The 23956-nt window shown below is 35.8% G+C and overlaps 1 protein-coding gene and 1 long non-coding RNA gene across 2 annotated transcripts; both read right to left on the bottom strand.

The window, feature by feature from the left end:
• Positions 1-991: 991 nt before the first annotated feature.
• Positions 992-4932, bottom strand: LOC123638530. The gene is made up of 4 exons (XR_006735381.1): positions 4832-4932; positions 4387-4509; positions 3375-3585; positions 992-1523 (listed from the first exon to the last, which is right to left on the bottom strand). It is a non-coding gene; the product is annotated as an uncharacterized LOC123638530 (long non-coding RNA).
• A 3143-nt stretch (positions 4933-8075) lies between these two features.
• LOC123638816 (rap guanine nucleotide exchange factor 2-like) lies at positions 8076-23105 on the bottom strand. Its single transcript, XM_045552634.1, has 10 exons — positions 23022-23105; positions 18472-18624; positions 17762-17926; positions 16708-16815; positions 16408-16611; positions 16198-16306; positions 15507-15756; positions 11805-11965; positions 10945-11185; positions 8076-8463 (listed from the first exon to the last, which is right to left on the bottom strand). The coding sequence occupies exons 1-10, from the start codon at positions 23103-23105 to the stop codon at positions 8076-8078; spliced, it is 1863 nt and encodes a 620-aa protein (XP_045408590.1).
• Between the last annotated feature and the right edge of the window lie 851 nt (positions 23106-23956).

Genomic DNA, 23956 nt, shown 5'->3' with positions numbered 1-23956 from the left:
TAGTGTTGATGCCCTGCAATGTCGGTTTAAGATCTCAGAAGTCCTATTTCTCAGTGTATATACTGGGAATCAAAATATTATATCCCACAGAGATTGTTATTGGAAAAAGGTTGAGAAAAGACACATGTTGTATAAATATATTGTGATACCATCTTCACTTTTCACTGAACCTCAAGGAATACTGAATTCTGAATATGGTATGGCTGGTGGTAGCATTAATGATATTTCTTGGAATTAACAGAAAGCTACACAAAATATTACAAATAGGCTATTGGGCAGTTTCTAACAACCAAGAGGCTAAATCTCTTCCGACCTCCTGAGGACTTGCTTCTGCAGTGAAACCAAAGGCCTCTATTCCACTTCAATAATAAAAAGCATGCATGATTCATTAAGAATATAGGCAAGGCTTTATGTTATATTTATTTATTTTCCAGCTTGTACAAACTGGATGTGGAATCATAAACATAGTACATTTCTACCATCTTCAACAAAAATATAACCAATATGTACAATTATTGTATTAAAAATACAAAAGGGATACAGACCCCACCAATGTCTTTCTAAAAGACGTACAGGTACAAGCAGTATCAAAAGTATGAGGAAATCACCAGTTAATCGTACATTCTGCACTTGACATCACAGAACTGAGATTAGCAGTCCTATGTTCTACAATTACTTAATGCTTAGGTAACATTTGTGCAATTTGTGGTAGAGCTAGATTTCTGTCTTTCTATATGCACATGAGGTCCATAGCCTATATAATAAAACTGGCAAATAATGCATAATTGACAATGTAATATACAAGCAAGTAGACAAATGCCATGGTACAGAAGAGAATTATTAAATAAAGCACTGACATTGTTTGATAGAGTGAAAAAACACTGCAATTCCACTTCTAAAATTGGAAGCTATTTAGGTTTATCTACTGATCAATGTGATCAGCTGACTTTGATGGAAAAAAAATCCAAGACCAGCAGTTTCTCACATTTGAGTACTACTCAGATTGGCAGCCTTCACTTTTCCGGAGTCTGTGCAAAAACAACACAAAAATAGAGCGGAGGGGTCATTTTCAGTCAATATAGGGTTAATAGCAGCTGTGAGCAGATGGTTGCTACACTTAGGCCTTCTCTATAGTCAGCGTCCATAAAGCCACTTGGCGGTTAGTCTTTGGTGACTAACCTGCCTTGCAAAGGCTGGCATATGTAACTAGGTTTTTGATCTTTTATCATGTTTAAAGGCTTGTTTATTCCCTAACGCGAATTCAATAAAGGGAAAGAGCAGTATGAACAGCTGTATTAGCTCCAACAGTTCTTCACAGGGCAACTTCGTCACAGTTTTTCACATGTAGAGGGGAAGGGAAGAAGGGAAGAAGCCCCAATGCTGCTTTTAAGGCAGGGAAGGAGGCAAACTGGTCCACCATCCTCAGAATGTGAGTTCCAAGGCTCCAATGATAGAGACGTCTTCTTGTGCTCTCCTTGTAGGTGGCTCGCCTGTGCCTTAAACAGCAGATACTTGTTCATCTTCTGCAAATACAGCAAGGAAGAGAGGGGGGAAAATGAATGAACAAGCAAATAATTTCTTGTGCTATAGAGAATCTATTCACTGATGTGCTAAATAAAAATATTATAGCTATTGTTTTTAGTATAGTGTATTTAAAATCCTTGTCTTTTTTCCTAAGGCAATGATTAACATCACAAAAATGTGGTGTTAATACAATGCATATATTTAAAAATATATAATATTAAAAACATATATATTGTATATTTTTTGGTCAGAAAGTTATTAATAATAAATTCATTGGAAAAAGTTATAAAATACCATGTGCTTTTCCTGGGCAGGCATTGCAGAATGTTTTGTAGCTCCCCCACCCCCAGCTGTGACAACCAAAATCATCTCCAGCTATTGTCAAGGATCCCCCAAGGACAAAAATCACCCCCAGTTGCTAACTACAGACCTAGAATTAGGAAAATCATGGCCTTTTACAGATTTTAAAATATATAGCTCATCAGAGTATTTAAAAGTATTAATACTTTCATAATAAGTTTGTGGCTTTTAACTAAGACAGTTCATGTTAGTTACTTACTTAAGTCCAGATTAGGTTTATATAGACAGCCTCTCTGGAAGGTAGTTAAATTCTTTTGGCTTTTGGTCATTTTGGCAACTATCATTGACATTTTAGTAGTTACCAGATGAAGTGGTATTTTAAGATTATACATAAGCTGAGAGTCTTTATATTATTAATTCAACCATATTACGTAAAATTTATTGTTATGTAACTCTTGATTTGCCTTCATACATTTCAGAATATAGTTTTTAATATTAAAAACTGTGCCTTTTATGGGTGAATAGTATAGTTTGTGAATTTATCTGAGTACAGCTGGTATTAAAAATATTATGTGCCCTTTTAAAAAAACAACATACAGTCGGATACACATTAAAAAGTCTAGAAGGATATAACAAAATGTTAATAGCGGCTATCTGCAAGTGGTAGGATGATAAGTAATTTTATGATGTTTTGCTTTTTTCTACAATGACTGTGTAATAAAACATGTTAAGCTGAAAACTTAAAGAGGAGGGGTGGGGGACATGATCTCCCTTCTCATCCTCAATCCAGCATGTCCAGGTAGATTTGTAGAAGGAAGGCAAAAAAGTCATAAAGTATATTTCTTTATCAGACTTTCATTTCCAAATGAGCCCCAACTTTTATTTTTTTTATTTATTTATTTTTTTTGAGACAGCATCTTGCTCTTAGCCGTGGCTGGACTGCAGTGGTGTGATCATAGCTCACTGCAACCTCAAACTCTTGGGCTCAAATGATCCTCCCGCCTTGGCCTCCCAGAGTGCTAGGATCACAGGCGTGAGCCACTGTGCCCAGCTGATGCATCACTTTTAATAGGAAAGATGAAGCATGATTTAGCTCTTCACCACTCAGGAATAAGTTATATATTTTTCCCCAAGTTATTGAATAAGTGATTCAATAAGTAAGAATTCACCTTTAGACAAATTATTTAACTTGAAAATATTCTGCCTAAATTGTAGCAATTCATTGGTCATAAGGCAAAACGAATTTAAATAATATATATGGACAAAACATCTTCTGTACTCATTAAAAATTAAATTAGCAAATGTATAATGTCGCCATTGTACCCTGTAATGACAAATGAGCATGTTTAAATGAGATAGTATTCATAAAAACAACTCCTTCCCCTGGCAAAAGTAAAATTTACTTAACTTGAAAGTTTTATTGGGCGATAATAATCACAGAGAAGCTCAAGTATATTAGACAGAGTTCTGCAACACAAATATTTTTTTCCTAATCTGAAAAAACATGATAGGGAATAGCACCAAAAAAGGAAATGAATTTAATCACTTACCAAAATGTGGAAGATCCTTTACGGGGACTTTCTTCTGAGAAGGGTAAAGGGACACAGCAGGAACCTGCAGCCCCTGGTTGACTTTCTGTGGTGGCCGCAGCTGCCGGGGTTGTACTTTCTGTTTTGACCCTGCCCTGGGAGCCACCGGGGAGGTTTTGGATTTGCCAGGCTTTTTGTCACCAGGATTCTTAGGCACTGATACTTGTTAGGTCTGAAAATAGAACAAAGGATTTGAGACATTAGTAGCTATGTAGAAGATAATTCTAGAACTGCATGAGCATTTTCTGCAGCAAGAATACTAAAATGCACATCTTTTTCTCTGTTGCCTACATAAAGGACAGAAATTGAGAGGGTACCCTAGTTACATAAAATATTAGAGTCATGGGCCAGGGGCGGTGGCTCACACCTATAATCCTAGCACTCTGGGAGGCCGAGACGGGAGGATCGCTCAAGGTCAGGAGTTTGAGACCAGCCTGAGCAACAGTGAGACCCCAGGTCTACTAAAAAGAGAAAGAAATTATCTAGACAACTAAAAATATGTATAGAAAAAATTAGCCGGACATGGTAGCGCATGCCTGTAGTCCCAGCTACTTGGGAGGCTGAGGCACAAGGATTGCTTGAGTCCAGAAGTTTGAGGTTGTTGTGAACTAGGCTTGATGCCACGGCACTCTAGCCCGGGGAACAGAGTAAGAGTCTGTCTCAAAAAGAAAAAAAAAAAAAAAATAGAGAGAGAAATGACAGGACAAAGATATTTACTTTATGAAATTAGCAATCTCAAAAGATGATTATACTATTAAACACATAAATAAAAATAGAAAAATGTGGACAGTTCTATACCTTATATGTATGTATATTTAAAAACAAAAATACCTGGTAAAATCTACAACAGCAAAGACATCACACATAATTTTTCTAAGACGGTGTCCAAAATTCCTGGATGCATAAGGCCAGAAACCTACACATTAGGGTCCTGTGGTTCACTGTTAAGTGGCATTATTGCTTTAAGTGGTACCTGAATTTGCCGCTGAGTGTTGGCTGGGGTAGGGGAGGTCAAAGGCAGCAGGCACACCCAGTTCCGTGCTCTTCTGACCTGGTGGGCCTCAACCTTTTGGGGTGTCCATCACCTTGACAGTACCTGTGTGAGAAAACCAGGCATTCACCCATGTGTCCCTTGCCTGTGTACTGGCTGTATCAGGATGAAACAAAAGCAGTGGTTACCCCTGATGCAGCCACAGTGTCATCCTCCCCAGTCTCCCCAATTTCCCCAGGTGGACACAAGTGCTTGGCCAAGCACGGTACTGCATGGTACTCAATAGCAGTATTCAAGGGAAAGGCTAGGATATCTCAGTGTTGCTATTCCTCCCTCTGCACTAAGCCGCGTTTTCTCACCACCCATACCAGAGGAAACAAATCTGTATTCCAGCCAAAGTCTGCAGCCACTTCAAGGAAAAACTCACGTGTTGGTTGGTGGCTCACTCTGTAGTGATAATGTCCGAAGACTCTTCTCATCCATTTCTAGCTCCAGATTGGACAGGTACTGCTTCACTGTTCGAGCCATTTGGGCATCTTTATAAAGCTTTTTGGCATTGAGAAAGGAACTACGACGTACCCGCTTTTTATGGCCACCCGTCTGAGCAACATCTAGCACTGTTGCATTAGTACTACCCTGGCTGAGAGATCTGGAAGATGAAACGGTAGATACGCAGCTTACTGTGGCATGGGGTTATTTTATCTATCCAAAATGGGCCAAGACTTATATGAATATACATATTCCCTGTTCAGAAGGTCACATGCCCCATTCTAATAAGCATACTGTTATAAAGGAATAATACAGGAAAATTGTTTTAGTTAAAAAGTTATACATAGTGTACATAAAAATATGTATGTTTGGCCCCTGTTCTGTTCCAAGTAGGAAATTGTACTTTTCACCTCCATAGAGCATTCAAGGTGGTTCTATCATAGAAGCCAGTAAATAATAATTATATATACAGAAGTTCATGCAAGAATATACAGCTACAATCATTAAGGTTTGCAATATTAAATGTACTTTTCCTAAAGAACATGTTTTACCTAGATTTAAATCAAACTGACTGCGATCTCACAACTGTTTTCCTATCCCATGGGGTGAATGTGCTGAGTTGTTACAGTAGTATTGTGAATCTGTTAATAACACGGTCATGCAAATGTAAACACATATGTATGGAAACTATTAATATTTAACACATGAATTGTGAAGGATTATTGTTAAAAAAGATTGGTTTACAGAGAATGAAAATAGTAGTTAGTCGAGCTGTAAAAAATTTGGTTTTAACACCTGGGGCACCTTTTATATTATACATATTTACTTCTGACATACCTGTGCAATACTATTTTAATTGCATGATTTTTCCTTCTACTATCCTTGCTCCCCTCCTCCTACTTGGGGTATTGTTGTTTCAAGACATACAAATTACATTAAAATAAAATCTTTCTGAGAGCTCAGAAATATGCCTGGCCTACAGTTCCCCAGAACAATCATCAATCCTTTCACAGCTCTTACGGATCATGACTTCAAAAGCAAAAGCCCCAACAGAGTAAATTGGAAGTCAGTTTGCCATGTGAAATTCTGCTACAGCAAGAGGGTTAAGGCAAAAATGTAAAAATGCATCAGAAAATATAACAGGGAAGAAAACAATGCAATGAGCAGAATAAGAACCACGTGTGGTATGCAAGGTCTCCACCACTTACCCCAAACTCCGCCAGTTCTTCTTCCTGCAAGTGAGAGCCATGGAGATTGAAGCACGGGTGCAGAAGGAGAGACAGAGAGATAACAAGCTCAGAAAGAAAAGACTAGACTTCTGGATAAGCAGTTCTAGAAGCACACAAACATTAAACTACATAATTACCTCACACATACAACTTCTCCAGAATTATTTTTCTGGCTCAATAGACAAATATATTTAAATACTTTTTTCTAGAAGAAGACTGACTTCTTTCTCTCCCTCACTGAAGTCATCATTTTTGACCACACTGACAGCTGAATCCCATTGCGTGGATATTGAGACACTACTGTTTGGGTTATTTACATATTTTAGTTCATACTGCTAGGTATGAGTTTTAGCTCTGTATAAGTCATTGTTCTGAAAAATAAACATATCATTGTGACTAATGTTAAATCAAAAATGTCTGAAGGACAGGTTACTTTTACTGACAGTCAAAAGTGCCCTTGGTGCAGAATAAGACATTTACTCCAAAGAGTAAATGGTGGTGATTCTCAGCCTGTCCTAATATAATTTCTGACATACTACAAATATAAATATTCAACTTTTTTTCTCATTTGTTGGGAAGCTCTCAACTTAACCTTCTCTCATCCCACATGTGCCACACTGAAGAGGACACACTCACCGAGTCCTGAACAGGAGGGCCGGGTCCACGTTAACTGAAGCCATTCGGCCCACATGACGAATTTCTTTTGCAATCATCCTTAGCTTCTCAAAGTTAACGAGCCCGTCTACTTTTGAGTCATTTCCTGTAATTGACAGAGAAGGAAAAGGAAATCATATGGCATTTATTCTATGCTGGTCCAAGTGATGAAAGAAATCCTCTACCTTATATTTACCTTCATGAAGGAATGTGAGATCTTTCTTGATAAGTGGGAAGAGAGGGATTATGGGGGGTTGTAGGTTTTGACTGTTGAGGACATTGCGATACTTTGCCATGTTTCTGGAGGGATCAAATAGGTCTTGGAGATCTTGAAATAGCTTTTCGTATTTATTGGGAAGTTTTTCCCAGGTCGCTCGCAGTCTTGCCACTGGTGCCAGGTTGAGACCACTGAGAGGAGGAAGAAAAAGTGGTCTACAATTAAATGATCTCTTCCGAAATGAAGGGAGTAAACTAGTGTGCAGATTAAGTACTGACATATGACACCTCTGCAAGTGTGCTTTATATACATAACAATTTACAGAAGGAGGCATAAGAAACTCGCAAGGAGAATTCTGGGTAACAAGAATGGCTGATGGAAGTAGAGCCAGGGTGAAGCCAAGGGGTTTTATTCTTCTCTTCCCTTTGTTTCCTCCCCATCTCCCTCAGAACCACTAGAATATAAGTACTGATGCTTTGTCTGCGTACACACAGCAGTACGTGGCGGACAGCAGCCATTTGATAAAACAAACTGGTCAGATATCCTATAGTAACAAAATAAAACAAAAGCTCTAATAGCAATGAGAGCATAGCCAAACTCCCACAGAGAAAATGATTCATTTAGTAATCGTGCTTAACATCAATATAGCTAATTGCTTCCATTCGTACTTTCTTCCAAGCTCACTCTAAGGACTTAAAAGAGAAAAAAAATTAACATTTATTGGGCATCTGCTTTGCGCTGTCTGATGGAACTCCACATACATCATATCATTTAATCTTCTTGACAATTCTTTGGGGTAGTGATATTTTACAGAGAAATAAAGTGGTGTTCAGAGAAGTTCAAGTAATGTGCCCTAGGTCACAGAGCTAAAAAAAAAAAAAAGTGGGGGATATAGATTTTCAGGGCTCCAAATGAGCATGACAGATTTTAAATTAAGGATTACATTAGGATTCAGAGAAAAGTAATTGTTCATTAGGAGTCTATTAAAACCTATTGCATTTATAGTAATTATGTGGTGTTACTGGATTGATACTTATTTTAAATCTGTAAACTGAATTCAGTCTTAAGAAAAGTATGCTCTCCTACCTGATGATTGCAAACATTGAGTTAAAATTCTTGCACTCCCTACAGTGCAGTGCTATCTTGATGAAATGCTTAATGAGCTTCATTCTCTTCAGCTGGTTTGTCTCTCTCAGAATTTCAGATGCTACCCAAAATGTTTCCTGGTTAATGACTTCTTCAAATTTCTTCAGGTTGGCACAGCCGGTCTTTGATTGGAGTTTAAATAAATCATCTATGTATTCAGTAGGTTCAATGTTGCGGAACAGTTCGAAATTGCGCAGAGAGAGCTGCGTGGCCACTTCAACCGTGCTGAGCTGAAGTAGGGAAATCTGGCTCGCTCTCAATAGCTCCTGAGCATTTTCGTCTGAACAAAGTATTTCTGTTTCCATGTTGTTTTTCAGATAATACCTATGCAAACCAGAAACAAACCAGATTTAAAGCCTGAGCAGCAGTCTCATGATATTCCTGGAAAGAAGAATGCTACTTTTTGCGGAAAGTTTGAGAGAACACCGCATTGAATGATGTAACGGCTCTGTTCAAAAAAGGCAGAGAGTGCAGGTGCTGTCTGAGTGGCCACATCATAGAACCACCTATCCCAAAGTCGGTGATGGAAACAAACAGATCACATGGCATTTCATTTGTACCAGGTTTAATTCCTTTTCTTCTTTCCCGTTCCATTCTTGCTTTCTAAATTATTTTATCTTTTTGGCTAAAAATGACAGAAAATAGCTACAGCTTGTATTTTCAACTTAAATGAGGGAATAGGACCGATAGGAGGATGCAGGAAAGTTCAGGCACAGGTCATCACTCTATTTTCCCATGGTGAAGAGAGAATCTGTGATTACTGATGGGTCCAAATTGGATGAATCCAACTTTACTTAATCTAGATTTTCACGAAAACCCTATGTGTAAGTGGAGCAGGTATAATCCCTATTTTTCAGAATAGGAAACGGAGGCTCCTAAAGATTAATGGCTAGTTATTGCCAGTGCCGGAACAAGAACTCAGGGCTGGTGCTCCTATCTTTTTCTAAACAATTGATTGAAAATAACATTCAGATATTTGCCTTGTGATTTTTTTTTTGTGGGGGGGAGGGTTGGTAGATGTTTTTTCTAAGCCAAATTCCATAAATGAAGAAACACAGAAACAGAATGAGCACAGTGGGGGTCTAGTTAAAGGTTTTTGTTTTTTTTTTTGCATAATTCACCAAGGCAAATATTTATGACAGAAAACATACACCTTTCATAAATCCACAGATTTAACGTTCTCCATTTTGGTTACTCATGAGGCCAATGACATGGACCCATTAAAGATTTTCTTGAGAAATGAATATGAATCATGAATCTGAAGCTCAATGCAGATGTAGAATTCTATCACAGTTACAGATTTATCAATGTATATTCAAATGATAATTGAGAAAAGCTATCTGCTTGTGTTTGGAAATAAGAATGAAGAAGAATAAGGAAGTAATAGTTGATAGCAAGAAAACAAGTTTTGAATGAATGAAGTAAAAATCTGTAATATGAAAAAGTACAATGAAACAATACATAAGAAAAATAGAAAAAATATGATTTACAGAACTACATAATATTTGTCAGTGTAGAACCTAGTCACTCACTATATGAGAGCCAAAACTTAACTATTTCATTTTTCAACGTTCATTTATTGTGATTTAAGGATGAAATTACACACTCCTAACAATGGAAATAACATTAAAGAGAATGACAAAATCAGGTACAATGCTTTCTGGCAAGTAACATGTATGATACGAGCACTTATGCAGCAAAGGACCCAGCTGTGTAGCAACCAAAGTTTGGTTTCAGAGTTAAGATGCGTATTTCATAGTATGGTATATAATAATAGGCAGTCTTAGCCAACCACCTTGTCATAGATGTCTCTGACTAAACCAGTGAAGCTCCTAGAAAAGTTAGGTATGCACGAGCAAATGGTACTAGAATGTTATTAGAAAATGTGTCTGTGAACGTACATATTTCCAAGGAGAAGGCACCATCAGGGTTTACCTGTGCCTTTACATTAAGCTTACTCGACCATGCTACTAGGTCAGTATCCTAAAGCGCAACCTCGAGAAGCTACTGCTATCACTTTGGGAGTCAGTAACAACTTTCAGGTCACAGTGTCCTTGAACAAGTTCTTAGAGGATCTTTGTCAGGGTCAGTAGTGGACCGTGTGCACTTACTTTGATACAGCAATTCTTGCTGAAAAGGAAAAAAACTGTTTAATCTGCAGGGGCACTTATTCATTATTTGATCCAGCAATCCCATTATTGGGCATCTACCCAAAAGAACAAATATCATTCTATAAAAAAGACACCAGCACCCGAATGTTTATAGCAGCACAATTCACAATTGCGAAGATGTGGAAACAACTCAATTGCCCATCAATACATGAGTGGATTAGTAACATGTGATATACGTATACCATGGAGTATTACTCAGCTATAAGAAATAACAGTGACATAGAATCTCTTTTGTTCTCCTGGAGACAGTTGGAACCCATTCTACTAAGTGAAGTATCCCAAGAATGGAAAAATAAACACCACATGTACTCATCAGCAAATTGGTTTCCCTCATCATCACCTAAGTGCACACTTGGGAATAACACCAATTGGGTGTCGGACAGATGTGGGGGGTGGGGGGAAGGGATGGGTGTATACCTACGTAATGAGTGCGATGTGCACTGTCTGGGGAAGGGACACACTTGAAGCTCTGACTCGGGGGGATCGGGGAGCATGGGCAATACACATAACCTGAACTTTTGTACCCCCATAATAAGCTGAAATAAAAAAAAAGATACACTTTAAAAGTGTTTATCTCTTAGACTTTGATGTGAGTTTGAAGGTGAAGAAATCCAGTAACATAGATAATGTATACCTTCCACTCAGTTGTATTCTATCAGCAAGTTTGGAAAGCTGATCTGGAAGCCTTCTCTGTTTGATTACTCCCTCAGGTGTGACAGAGACCTCACATAGCGAATATTGGTCCGGGGTAGCAGTAACGGCAAACTCCCTGATAGCCTGCATGACCACCTCCTTCGCTGTAGTGTCCTTACTGATCATGATGTATCGGCTCTGCTGGTCAGCCTTAAAAACCCTTAGTACTTGATCTGGCAAGTCTGGGTGGAAGAAAAGTCACACGTAAGTAGAAAGGAGTTTAATAGTAGATTATAATGTAATTAAACAGAGTAATCTGGGGGGAAAAAAACCTAAAAACTTCTCTAAAAAAGGTAATGCTGACATTTCACCTCTCCCTTACTATAGCTCTCTTAATAAATTAAATCAAGAACACGTCTTCCATCTTCCCCTATAGATAACTGAATGATCTACAGACAATTGCAAACACATCAGTATATAGCAGCAGCACACAAGACTGTCATGTTTGTATCAAAACAAAGAAATTTAAATCTAGAGTAAATCTTTATTATATTGAAAAAACCGTTAAGTTGACCTAAAATATACCTTTTACTTTATTTACTGGATAAGACTTAGTAATAACTTCATGGTATGTACTGTCTTCATGTTATGAAAGAGGAAACAAGTTCGGAGAAATTAATTTGCCCACGGCCATATCAAAATAGTCTGCAGAATATAAAAAGAACTGGTTCCAGCTGCTTGAAACTTAAGGTTCATCTTGACTCTGGGCATCTGATATAATCCATGCCAAACCAAGAGAGATACGTCTAGCATTACCATTATGTTAGAAGGGGAAACAAAAGAAGTATTGGTGATGCTTACCTGGAGTAGCACTAAAATCTAAAATGCGATGATGTGACTGCAATACATCATCAGGATTACTGGATGATAAGGTCCCACTGACAGGCAATGCAGTTGGGATGTGCTTTGTCTGCCTTAATCCTACTATGTTGTCATCTTGAGACTGACCAATCTCAATATCACTGAACAAAGAGGAAAATTAGAAAATAAATTATCAGTAACTTAAAGTGTTGTAAGTTATCGCCATATAAAGAAACAGACCGTAAACAAACCCTATTCTATAAAACTTGCAATTAATGTAATATGTCATTAATGAATTTGGTTGAAGACTGTAAAAGCACGTACTTTTTAAATGTATCCAATTTGTTTTGCTGTTTCTTAAGTATATAGTATGTTTCTGTAGAACCTATTTTTTTAACTAGATGAGCTATAATAAATATTAGTAGCTTGTTAGAGAAATGTATTCAACAAAATATAAGTTCTCGCTTCTCATGAAAATGGATTTAAGAAAAGGTACGTTACAGAGAATGCATTTAGCGGCACTCAACTGATAGTTCTGCATGAGAATGATAAATTGTTTTATAATTTGATCTTCAAGACCTGAAGAAATTGAGTAAAATGAAAAGAGGGAAAAACCCAAACTGTCCTAATTGTATTCTCCATTGTTTTAGAGGAGAAAAATGAGATCACTATGGAGTCAAATGTAAGGATACCCAGACACAGACATTATTTCTTAATTATACACGGCATAAAAAAACAGTCTTGCATGATGACATTTCCTAGTATCAAATAAAAAGCAATGGAAATCCAATGACTCACTTTTAATTCCCTCCTCAAAATTTCTAGTTACACATTTAAATTCCCAGAGAAATACTGGTTGATAGATAAAAATTCATTTCCATTTATAAAACACCTGTTACTGTGAACAACTCTTGAAACATGATTTAATAATACATAAAAATGATTTCTAGTTTGAGGCGTCAACTGTTTCTAAAACAAAAGACCAAGCAAAATAATAAGCATACACACACAAAAACAACTAGAGCACAAGCTAATGGTTATAGTTCTAACTAGTTTCTATAAAGACCTTGAAATGAGAAACAAGAAAATTATACTGAGGTTGGGATTTAAACTAAGGCATCATAAATAAAATGAAGACATTTAATATGAATTATGTTTTCATACATTAGGGCTTGATCATAATACCTACTGTTTTGAGTGGTTGCTGTAAAAAAAAAAAAATCTAGCCACATTCCTTGTCTTTACTTCTTTGGAAAATGGAAGTTATAGAGGCAAATAAGCAAGGACAAGAACTTTCTATTAAAGTCAAGACATAAATTAAAATCAAATCTATTGACTTATTCCTTCTTTCCTCTGGGTTCAACAGTCTTTCTCTCCAGCATCTTAACTTCTGTAATACTGATGAGGTTTGACAGAAAAAAACAAACCCAACAGTATATTACATCTAGGTTTCTTTGACTTACTAGTTTAGCAGATTTGTAAAAAAAAAAAACTTTTTTCATAAACACGCTGATTTCTAGAAAAGCTTAAATAGTAGCTACTATTAAACCAAGTCTATTACCAGTATCATGGATCAGACCGTTTACTGAGCCTTCCTGTAAATATCTTAGTTTTTTCAGTGTCAATATAACTAATTGTCTTTTCTTTCCCTTGTCTAGCTTTTGAGTATCTCTTCAGAGAGTTGTATTTAGTATGACTCTGAGATCTTTTTTTGTTATTGTGCTGCTAATAATTCTGCATTTTGGTAAGTTTTTTTTTGATCCATTTAAAAATAAATTTTTCTTCAAGAAGGGTCATTTTAAAAATCAAATCCTAGTTTCTGTAAATGCCAGCTGCCCTAATCCCTTGTCTCTTAGAAACTTACTCAATAGAAACATACCCTTGAGGTTATAAATAAAACCATCATAGTCTTTCCTTATCCTTAGGACTCTGCAACAGAAGTCTTCCTTAGCCGATACAAAACTACCAATCATTACTCTGTAGTTCAATGGAGACAACACAAGTTTGACACTTAGCCCATCAGTAGTATATTTTAAATCATATCTCTAATCTGTGGATTAAAATTTTATTTCACATGGAATTTTTTCTTTTTCGAGACAGGCTCTCAACTCTGTTGCCTGGGCTAGAGTGAAAGGTACAACCTCAAATTCCTGGGCTGAGGTGATCCTCCTGCCTCAGCCTCCCGAGGAGCTGAGACTATATAGGTGCACACCACCTCGCTTGGCTAACTGTTTAAAATATATTTTGCAGAGATGGGGTCTTGCTATGTTGCCCATGCTGGTCTCAAACTCCTGGCCTCAAGCAATATTCCTGCCTTAGCCTCCCAAAGTGCTAGGATCACAGGTGTGAGCCACCGTGCCCAGCCTGAAATGGAAGTTTTTTAAAAAGTAAAAGAAATGCTTGATGTAGTCCTGAATGTCTGTGTCTACTACTTCTCTTTAGACTTATTAAATTATCAAAGAAAGAAATTAACCTATATGTTTTCAAGTTATCTCGTGTGTGTGTGTGTTTGTGTGTGTGCATTTTGTTTTATTTTTTTAGAAACAGGGTATTGCTCTGCCGCCCAGACTAGAGTGCAGTGGCTTGATCATAGCTCACTGTAACCTGAAACTTCTGGGTTTTCAAGCGATCCTCCCACCTTGACTATAGTTGTGCTCCATAAGGTCTCCCTATGTTGCCCGGGCTGGTCTTGAACTCCTGACCTCAAAGGATCCTCCTGCCTCAGCATCCCAAAGTGCTGGGCATGAGCCACCATGCCCATCCTCTTTTATATCATTGTAGTTTGAGGAATATATACTTAAATGTGGCATATTGAGTTCCTTCACATGAAAAAAAAATTGACAGGCTGGATGTGGAGAGTCATGCCTGTAATCCCAGCTCTTTGGGAGGCCAAGGCTGCAGGCTCACTTGAGGCTATGAGTTCAAGACCAGCCTGGGTTACAGAGTGTGACCAGGTCTCAAGAAAACAAAACAAAACAAAACAAAACACGGGCTGATGGTAACTGCGTTTTTAATAAAATATCCCTAGACTCAAGAAGGAGCTAAAACGAAGAAGTAAACAAACAAGCAAAGCTAAAAAAGTATCACGAGACACCTGCAACTTTGTCTGGCCTGAGCTTCTGGCACAAATAGCCAAGAAGAAACTCAAGAATACACCTAACATTCTGACTACAGAGTTGATCAGAAAGAATGAAAGTAGTTGTGTGCTTGGATGCTGATGTCTCCACAACACTTAAATAATTGAAAATAGAAGAGTGAGGGGCAAAAGGGAGTGGCAGGGATGAACAGTGACAACTGGATGAAGCAATGATTTGAATGGTAAAGAGCAGATGCTGATGGTAGAGAAGATACCAGGAAACAACAATACAGTAGCAAAAACAATTCTAAATCTTCCTGGGGGACACAGGAGTCAAACACAAACACACACACACACACACACACACACACTTTTTAAAAAGTCCAGACGAAAAAAATTCAAATGGGGAAGTGCTAGACTATCCTCTAATGAAGATTGGGAGTGGGCAATTAAGTAGCAAAAATGGGATTAAAACTAACTTGATTGTTTCATATTACTTCTCTAAAATAGCTCAGCCATAAAAGCTTAAAACAGTAGACTCACGCAAAACATTAATTACATCACTACCTTTGTGTATCATTTTAACACAACAAAATAACGTACAGAAAATTTACACAGACACTCACTTATATGGTTTCTGTGGTAAGATACTGATCTGAGTCATGTTGAGTATCTTCTTTTTTAGCTTCTTCCTTCCTCCAACAGTCTTGGCTTTGCTTTTCTTACTCACTTTTTCAAGTCCTGTCACCTGTTCCACATCTACAGCAAGATCTGAAATGGAGTAGCGGCTGGCCTTTTTGATGTCACCAGTTTTAGGAAGGTGAGGGGCACCATCTCCTTTCCATTCTGACAATCTTGTTAAAAGTTCCTTAAATACTAAAATAAATAGAAACACCACAAAGTGCTAATTATAGGAAATCTAAAGAACTCCAAAGCAATGGTGGACTTAGAAATGTATGAGAAGCACAGACTTCGGCTATCAAAATTGCAATCCTGTAGACAAACATGACTGCTGTAAATGAATGACACCAAGAATCTGCTTTGCACATTGCTCTATCGGAATAAGTTTAAAAAACAGTATATGCTTTAATCTATAGGTACTTTAGTATTTATCTGTAAAATATTTCATTTATCAATAAAAAGATATTAAACATAACTTTGATGGTCTTCAAGTCAGATTTGGACTTAGACCTCATCTATGCATTTTACTATAGTTCTTATGTTTGAAATATTACTTTTAAAAATGTCTTTTATTCATTCAATAACTAAATGTAAAAAAAGACCAAGAAAAAAATGAAAGTAGGTAATAATACTTACCAAAGAAATTGGTTTTCACAGTGATAGATAAATATGTGTTATTGCTAAGAATCTCCATGGCTTCTGACAGCTGAATATGTTCAAAGTTTTGACCATTTACTTCTAGTATCTAAAAATGAAATTATAAAATTAATGTCAGTATCACAACGAACTAAAGGAAAACAAAGACCCCAAAATTCACCCTTAAATCTGGATTTAGAAATAGCGTACCTGATCTCCACGTTTCAAGCCTGCTTCACTTGCTTTGCTACCTGAATCTACACTGTCAACAAAGATTCCAAATCCCGTCTCAGAGCCTCCTAGTAAAATAAAAGGCAAAGGAGATTCTCGGGATGGTTTTGTTAATGTCATCAATCTTCTTTTTGCTTTAGCTGCGCATGCAATATTTAACAGCCTTAGATGTCCACCCATTTTCTGTTAAGAGTTCAGAAAGAGTGGTGTCAATTCAGACAGGATGAATGAATGAAATTAAAGCTGATTTTTTGTTAAAAGAGAAAACACAAAGAGTACCTCTCTTTGCAGATTATTTTCAAATTCTTCTAAAAATCGAGTCATCGCAGGATCTCCTTCAAAGTCATTGAAGTGATTATTCACCCACAATAATACTACCCGTGTAACCTGAAAATTTAATAATTTTCAATAAGTGTTCTTCTTCATGGTGAAAATGTGACTAAAGTCATTTCAAAAAAGAGATCTAATTTTCAATTGACCTAATAGTACTGAAAATAACAATCAAACCTTCAACAAGCATTTTATTTATGTCAAAAGATGACCTTCTGAAAATATATATTTATACTTTGGATGTAGACTATGTTGCTTTGCCAGGAAGGGTTTTGAATCTGTGAAAGTATTTAACTTGCATCTTGATTCACTATTAAAACACATTTGAAACAGATCAAAAGAAAAGCAAAGGTATAATCAAACCAAGCTAGGTTAATAGAAAAAAAGACAGAAACTAAAAAATACAGGTAGAAGAACAAACGAGACCAAGAGAATGAATAGTATTAAAAAGCCTAGAAAGATCTCTAAGGGAATAGGTTGTAAAAGGAAGGAGATAAGACTATGTAATTTATCATCCAATCTGACCTTGACAGAGCTCTCCAGAGCTGCTAAAGATGGCCTCTAGTCTCCTTAAAATTATATTGCTGGAGCCTACAGGCAGCATTGGCTGTCATGAAATGCTGCTTTCGTGCCAATTTAGAAATTGTAACTTTTATATCTGAGGTACACTGACTGTCTACCAAACTAGAGAATGCAGATTCCCATGGAATCCGGATGTTTGCTTATCTTTTAACATACTCCCAGTACAATTAAAGTTTAGGCATTTGGTGGCCCATTTATTGGCCTTGGCATTTAAAGAAAAAAAGACATTCTAGGGCTGAACTTAGAAATGTATAATAAAAACTAATATTTGTATCACCTTATCTTTTTTTTGCTTAAGAAGTAAATTCTTGTATTAAATGAATCTGAATATAACTCATGGAACAAAAATATACATTAAAAGTATCTTCAGGTTTACATTTGAACATTTCATATTTAAGAGCCAAAACAGTATAGTTCCAACCTTATCCCTGAGGCTTGGGTCATTAAACCACTCCATCAACTTTTTGCCCACTTCCATTGGGCTAGAAAGAAAAGTCCTGTAGGTCAGCAGAAAGTCTTCTATGAATGTTGGATCTACTACTGAATGCTCTTCCACCAAATGCATCGTTAAGCTTTCTGAGGTGTCCTGTAGCAAATCAAAGGTTTAATCACTACCCCGAATATTTAACATTTATATGGTATCTTGATTTCAACCCTTCAACATAAAATGAACTAGGTAGCAACACAGACAATAATTAATAAAACTACTCATCAGTAAATACGAAGTTTTTTTATAACTGATAACCGTTAACAGATACTAGGATTAAAAATGAAAAAAAAAATCAGGAGGTCAGGAGTTTGAGACCAGCCTGAATGACACAGCGAGACCTTGTCTCTACCAAAAGAAGAAATTTAAAAATTAGCTGGGCGTGGTCGTGCATGCCTATAGTCATAGCTATTCAGGAGGCCGAGGCAGGAGATTGCTTAGAGCCAGGAGTTTGAGTTTGCAGTGAGCTATGATCCTGCCACTGCCCTCTAGCCCAGGCAACAGAGAAGACCCTGTCTCAAAATAGAAATAGATAAATTCATTAAATAAAATAAAACAAAAACTGATAAAAACCTAAATTGCCACAAGTGATACTACCAAAAAAAATCCATTCTATGGGACGCAGGGGTGGTTCTTTGTCTTACCTTGATGACAATGTGTCCCTTTCTTGTTCCAGTTTGATCACGTTCTGGGTTTTCTTTCACCATAACAATCTCTCCTTCCTCTTCAACTTTTTGCATGTTCTTTTCCACTTGGTTGAGAATACGGCAATAATCTTGCTGGGCTATGCAGACGAACTGGAATAACACATAAGTCACATGTGATAAAGTGCTTGCAAAAGACCTAGCAGTACTAATAATTCAGTGTTTTAATTATTTAAAACTGACAGTTTCCCCTGTTTTGAGAATTACTTTCTAAATTAATGCAGTAATGCACACTAATCAGACTTCTCTACTTTTAATGCATTTCTTCCTTGGTCACGAAAAGTTTCTCTTTTAGAATATTTATATGTATTTTACATTCAAAATCGTAACAATTGTAAAACTCAGAAGACAAAATTAGAAGAGTCCTTTTTCATGCTCCTTTCAGTTAAAAACACTGACGGGGGAATGGGGGGAGAGGAACCCTAGGAGGACACATACAAAAATTTAATTATCATGTAGTGACTTTTAAAAAGTTTAAAGATTTAAACAGCAACAGCTTTAAATAAGAATGGTTGTAAATAAAAAATACATTCAAAGATACCTGATGGAGTGGATACATAAATTTGCTAGCTATATTGATGAGACACCATTTTTAGAAAGCATGTTCAAGGAAGGTTACAAAATAAGCCGCACATTTGTCATAGCTTCACATCATTAACGGTAATCGTTGCTCTTAAAGTTAACAATATGCATATCAATTAATCACTCCTTCACGACCCCAAATATTAAAAAATTCAGAGCTTAGGACAAACCATTCAAATAATTACATGTCTTAGTAGTTTTAAAGAAAGTTAAGAATGAATTATAGAAACCACTTACTACTCAAATTAACCAGAGGCCAGTGAGGAGAGAAGAACAGACAGTTGAACAAATAAAAATTATTTTCCTTAAATTTTGAACAATTTATTCTGATTTAAGAAATCATTTGGGAACAGAAATAATTATGACATTTCTTTTTCTCTTTTAATATGAAGAAGATGAAACATAAGAAGGTAGTTAAATTAGATTGTACATAAGATAAAATATGATGCAACCACCCCAAATCATGTAGAACTCTGGCTTTAATGATCCTATTAAATTTTTTTAAAAGATACAGTACTAAATGTTGTAATAATAGCCATAATGACAAGAACATCATCATCATAATCACATCATATTATGGTAGCCATGCAGGAACTTTCTTAATTTGTTCTCCTAGTCATCCCATGAGGAAGGTACTCTTATCCCTGCCGAACAGATGAAGAAACAGCCTCCTAATTACATGCTGGCTAAGTTTTTAAAAACTTATACCTGCACACACAAAATTTTGGAGGGAAACATAATAAAATGTTAATATTATTTCTGAGCAATGCAAATTATGAGCAACTTTCCTTTTATTTAATTTCTATATTTTCCATACTTTCTGCATAATCAATAGTTTTTTTAAGAAGTAGAACAGCAAGTTATAAGAGAAACAACATATTGCAATATCAGGTTTCTCCCACTGAGTTGGCTGACATAATCTCACTAATTTTTCTCTTAAGCATTTAGAATCAAAAAGTTTAAAATTCAAAAAGGTGTTTTTGTACATTATTATGCATAGTTTCATTCAATTTTTAAAAATACCTTTTTAAAAAACCCATTTCCATAACCCTGACCACAGGCATGTACGTTTTCAAAAATATGATCCTTAGTCTCTTAACTTAAAATTATCTTTATTTCTATTTATAGAGCAGCAAAATTGTTCCCCAAATCTGTAGAGGAGATTTAAAAAGGTTTTATCGCCAAATAATTTTAGGTGTTCTTTCTTACCGTCAGTTTTAGCAAACATGGTTAAAGCACCATTTCTCATTTGTCCTCTAAAAAAGAAATATATCCCAGAGTGAATAAGTAGATAAATAGATGGAAAAATGCTTTTTAAAGAGAAATATGCTAAAATTAATTTTCTTGACTAAAGACATTAAAGAAATTAGAATAAATTTGATTTGGAACTCCTGGTGTCTAGACGGACATTTTGGCATTTCTTTTGTAAAAACTGAAATATCATCCAAAAAGAAAAAAAGATCCCAACTGAATTTCTAATATGATCATATAGAACTGGTATCTAAAAAGAAATGAATTTTAGTTGAAAATATTTATCTTTTTAAAATAGCAACTTATTTTTTCTTGAAGAAATCTGTAGATCTAAGATGAAATTCACAGGTAAAATCTAATTTTAACTGGTATGGTGAAGTCTGTTGAAAAATCTGTGCATTGTTTTAGTGAGGTCTTAGACTTTCAGACAACTAATAAACACATGAAAGTACTGTGTAATCTTAGTACCCTGAGATGAACTAAAAATTCAAACAGGATTACATTTATAAAAGGTCCGTGGCAGTTTATGTCACAGGATTATTTTCTTTTGAGCACATGACATAATAATTTATACTTAGGTAGAAAAATTAAAACAATGAATGAAATAAACTTCAATCAACATATAGTATAGTCAACTTTCCATTTATTCATAGCAAGCTGCCTTCTCACCCAACACTACTTTTTATTTTATTTATTTATTTATTTATTTATTTTGAGACAAAGTCTTGCTCTGTTGCCTGGGCTAGAGTGAGTGCCATGGCATTAGCCTAGCTCACAGCAACCTCAAACTCCCGGGCTTAAGCAATCCTTCTGCCTCAGCCTCCCAAGTAGTGGGACTACAGGCATGTGCCACCATGCCCGGCTAATTTTTTCTATATATATATTTTCAGGTGTCCAGCTAATTTCTTTCTATTTTTTTAGTAGAGACGGGGTCTCGCTCTTGCTCAGGCTGGTCTTGAACTCCTGACCCTCGCGCAATCCACCCGCCTCGGCCTCCCAGAGTGCTAGGATTACAGGTGTGAGCCATCACGCCCGGCCCAGGAATCTATACGTCTTAATCAGAGTTTTTTTTTGAATTGAACTCTACCCTTGCTGACTATCTGTGTTTCCTACCAATCCCTCCTTCTCTAAACAGGCTAGACCCTCTTCCCTAACATCACCCCTACCTCCCCTTCCTTTCCCAGAGCTCCTACATAGCTAATGTTACCTGCTACATTTGATGTGACGTAAGCACTCCGTAATATTCAGATAACGTTTTTATCAATTATTCTAAAATATTCCTATGCCTCTAACATCATTTCAGCCCCACAATCATAAAATTTCTAACAGAAAGCATTTGACCAACTGTGAATGTAACAGTTGGAATTCTCAAAAACGAAGTAACTTTTACTTGCCCTTTAACAACAGAGATTCTGACTCCAGTCTTATTGTGATCTCAACATCGAAAGGGTTCGGGGAAGAACTGATAAGACAGTAGGATGGAAAAACCGTTACCAATTTTCTAACTTGTTTTGACTCTGCTTTTATTATTTTTTGGAGTACCATTCCAGAGTTAAAATATCACATAACCCCTTTTAAATGCACATTCCCAGGGCAAATAAAGTCTTAAGGATTTAGCTACTGTTTTGTTTTCCTGTATATATCAAATAATTGAGAGTTGACTATATAGAGAATGCTTTTCTGGCATTACACCTTTAAAACACTGAATTCCTAGCTTTTTTTTTTTTGCTTGCTGAAGGAATTATCTGGCAAAATTATTTTGATTCTATAGGTAAGATTATTTTATGTATAGCAATGGTCATGTTTCTTTTGGTAAGTAAAATGCCAACAATGAATATTTAAATGAGTGACACCATTTTACAGTGATCTGACACTATAAAAATTCAATTATGTTCTTTTAGAATAAACCATATTTAGATGTCTTTCAAACTGCAGACTAATAAATACAATGAGCACTTAACATTAATTACTCTAAGTTAAACTTTTGATTATTTACTTTAAAACATTTTATCTTTCAAAGACAAATGCTTTTAGAAGACATAAATTATAAATTAATAACAAAAGTATCTTAAATTTCTCAGTAATACAGAGGCTACCAGTGCAATCAATCTAATTAAATTTCACATTTGGTCTTAACATTTTCTCTAGTCCATTATTAAATGCTTTTAAATAATGAATATTAATATAATATCATCATTATTTTGTTATCAAATATTTTTTATTAGCATTTATTTGACTAGCAAGTTTTTCTACTGATTCATACTATGATAAATTTCCATCACTCTTCTAAAATCAACTCTATAGGTATTTAAGTAAAAACATGGCATAACTGTACCATATCATCTTTATTAATGTACTTATTTCTTTTCATGATGTGCATTTATTTCCATATTTTTGATGGATATTATTGATGGCAATTTTTAAATACTGTATTTGTAGAACATTTTTTTAAAAAAACAGAACACATAGCTCTGTGGAGTTCAAATGACTTAAATGGAAATTAATTTTTAATTTCTCCGGGCACAGTCAGACTAAAAGTAATAGTTGTACATTAAAATTTTACCTGCATATTTACATAGGCATAAAAGTCTTATCACAACTGCATATAAATGTTCTTTTTCAAGAATAAAATATGCATTTTTAATGATATTTTATACCTGGCAGTCATCCACCTTTGTTCTCATTACTCCTTTCATGTATTCTTTGTCCATGGTACGAGAGACACCAAAACTATTTCCCATACATAATATTTCTGCTTTTCCATCTGAGTAAGTCACTTCCACAGAACCATTGAGAATCACTGACCATGAGTCCAGCTAATCAAAAAAAAAAAAAGAAAGAAAGAAAGAAAAAGCATAAAATATAACATCATGCTCATAATCTGTAAGTGCTAGAATGGTCCCCAAAAATGATTTAGCACATCTTCCATTTTTAAGATGGAACAAATAACAAGTGAAATAAACTGCTTAACAAGTTCACAAAACAAAGAATAAAACACAACCACATATCTACATATTTCCACAGAGTATGTATCATTGTGCCCTTTTAATTTGACTTTGGATTCTTCTTCTCTAAAATGACACAAAACAAAAAATTTCTTCTGCCCCCCAAAGCACATGTAAACAAGATAATATGGTAACTATTGCCTCAATAAGAATATCATTTTGTCTAACAAAATGCATTATATTTATGAACATTTAAGTTGCAAAAACTGAAAAGTTAATATCAAAAAATTTCTATCAGTATTAAATTATAATAAATACTGCAAATAATGAAAAATAAGATTAATGGATTTGGAATTCTGTGACATAAGGGTATCATGGTTCTTGATTTATTCAAACTTGTTGAGTTTTTAAAAGGAAGAGAAAGAAATGGGTTGTTCAACTGCTATATTGAGAGATCCTCAATAAGAAACTTTTTAAGTGGTAGAAGTATTTACTAACCTCTTCACCATCATTCAAAACTATGGTTCCTGCTCTTTCCACCACCGCAAACGCCATGGCGGCACAGAGTTCCCGTCTCAACGACATTGTCATTTTGGCAAAAGCAGGCAACTGGTGAATCAATTCCAAGAGCTGCTTTGAAAAGCAAG

This window comes from Lemur catta, chromosome 5 (genome assembly GCF_020740605.2).
Source record: "Lemur catta isolate mLemCat1 chromosome 5, mLemCat1.pri, whole genome shotgun sequence".
Lineage (NCBI taxonomy): Eukaryota > Metazoa > Chordata > Mammalia > Primates > Lemuridae > Lemur > Lemur catta.
The sequence above is the reverse complement of the archived record's forward strand: the minus strand, read 5'-3'. Positions and strand labels throughout refer to the sequence as shown.

Coding starts and splice junctions, on each gene's coding strand:
- LOC123638816 (XM_045552634.1), bottom strand. CDS start 23,105: ATGGGAAATAGTTTTGGTGTCTCTCGTACCATGGACAAAGAATACATG. Junction 16,612..16,707: donor AAAATAATCTGCAAAGAGAG/GTACTCTTTGTG, acceptor AACTCTTAACAG/AAAATGGGTGGACATCTAAG. Junction 8,464..10,944: donor AGAATACAACTGAGTGGAAG/GTATACATTATC, acceptor TGGTTTGCATAG/GTATTATCTGAAAAACAACA.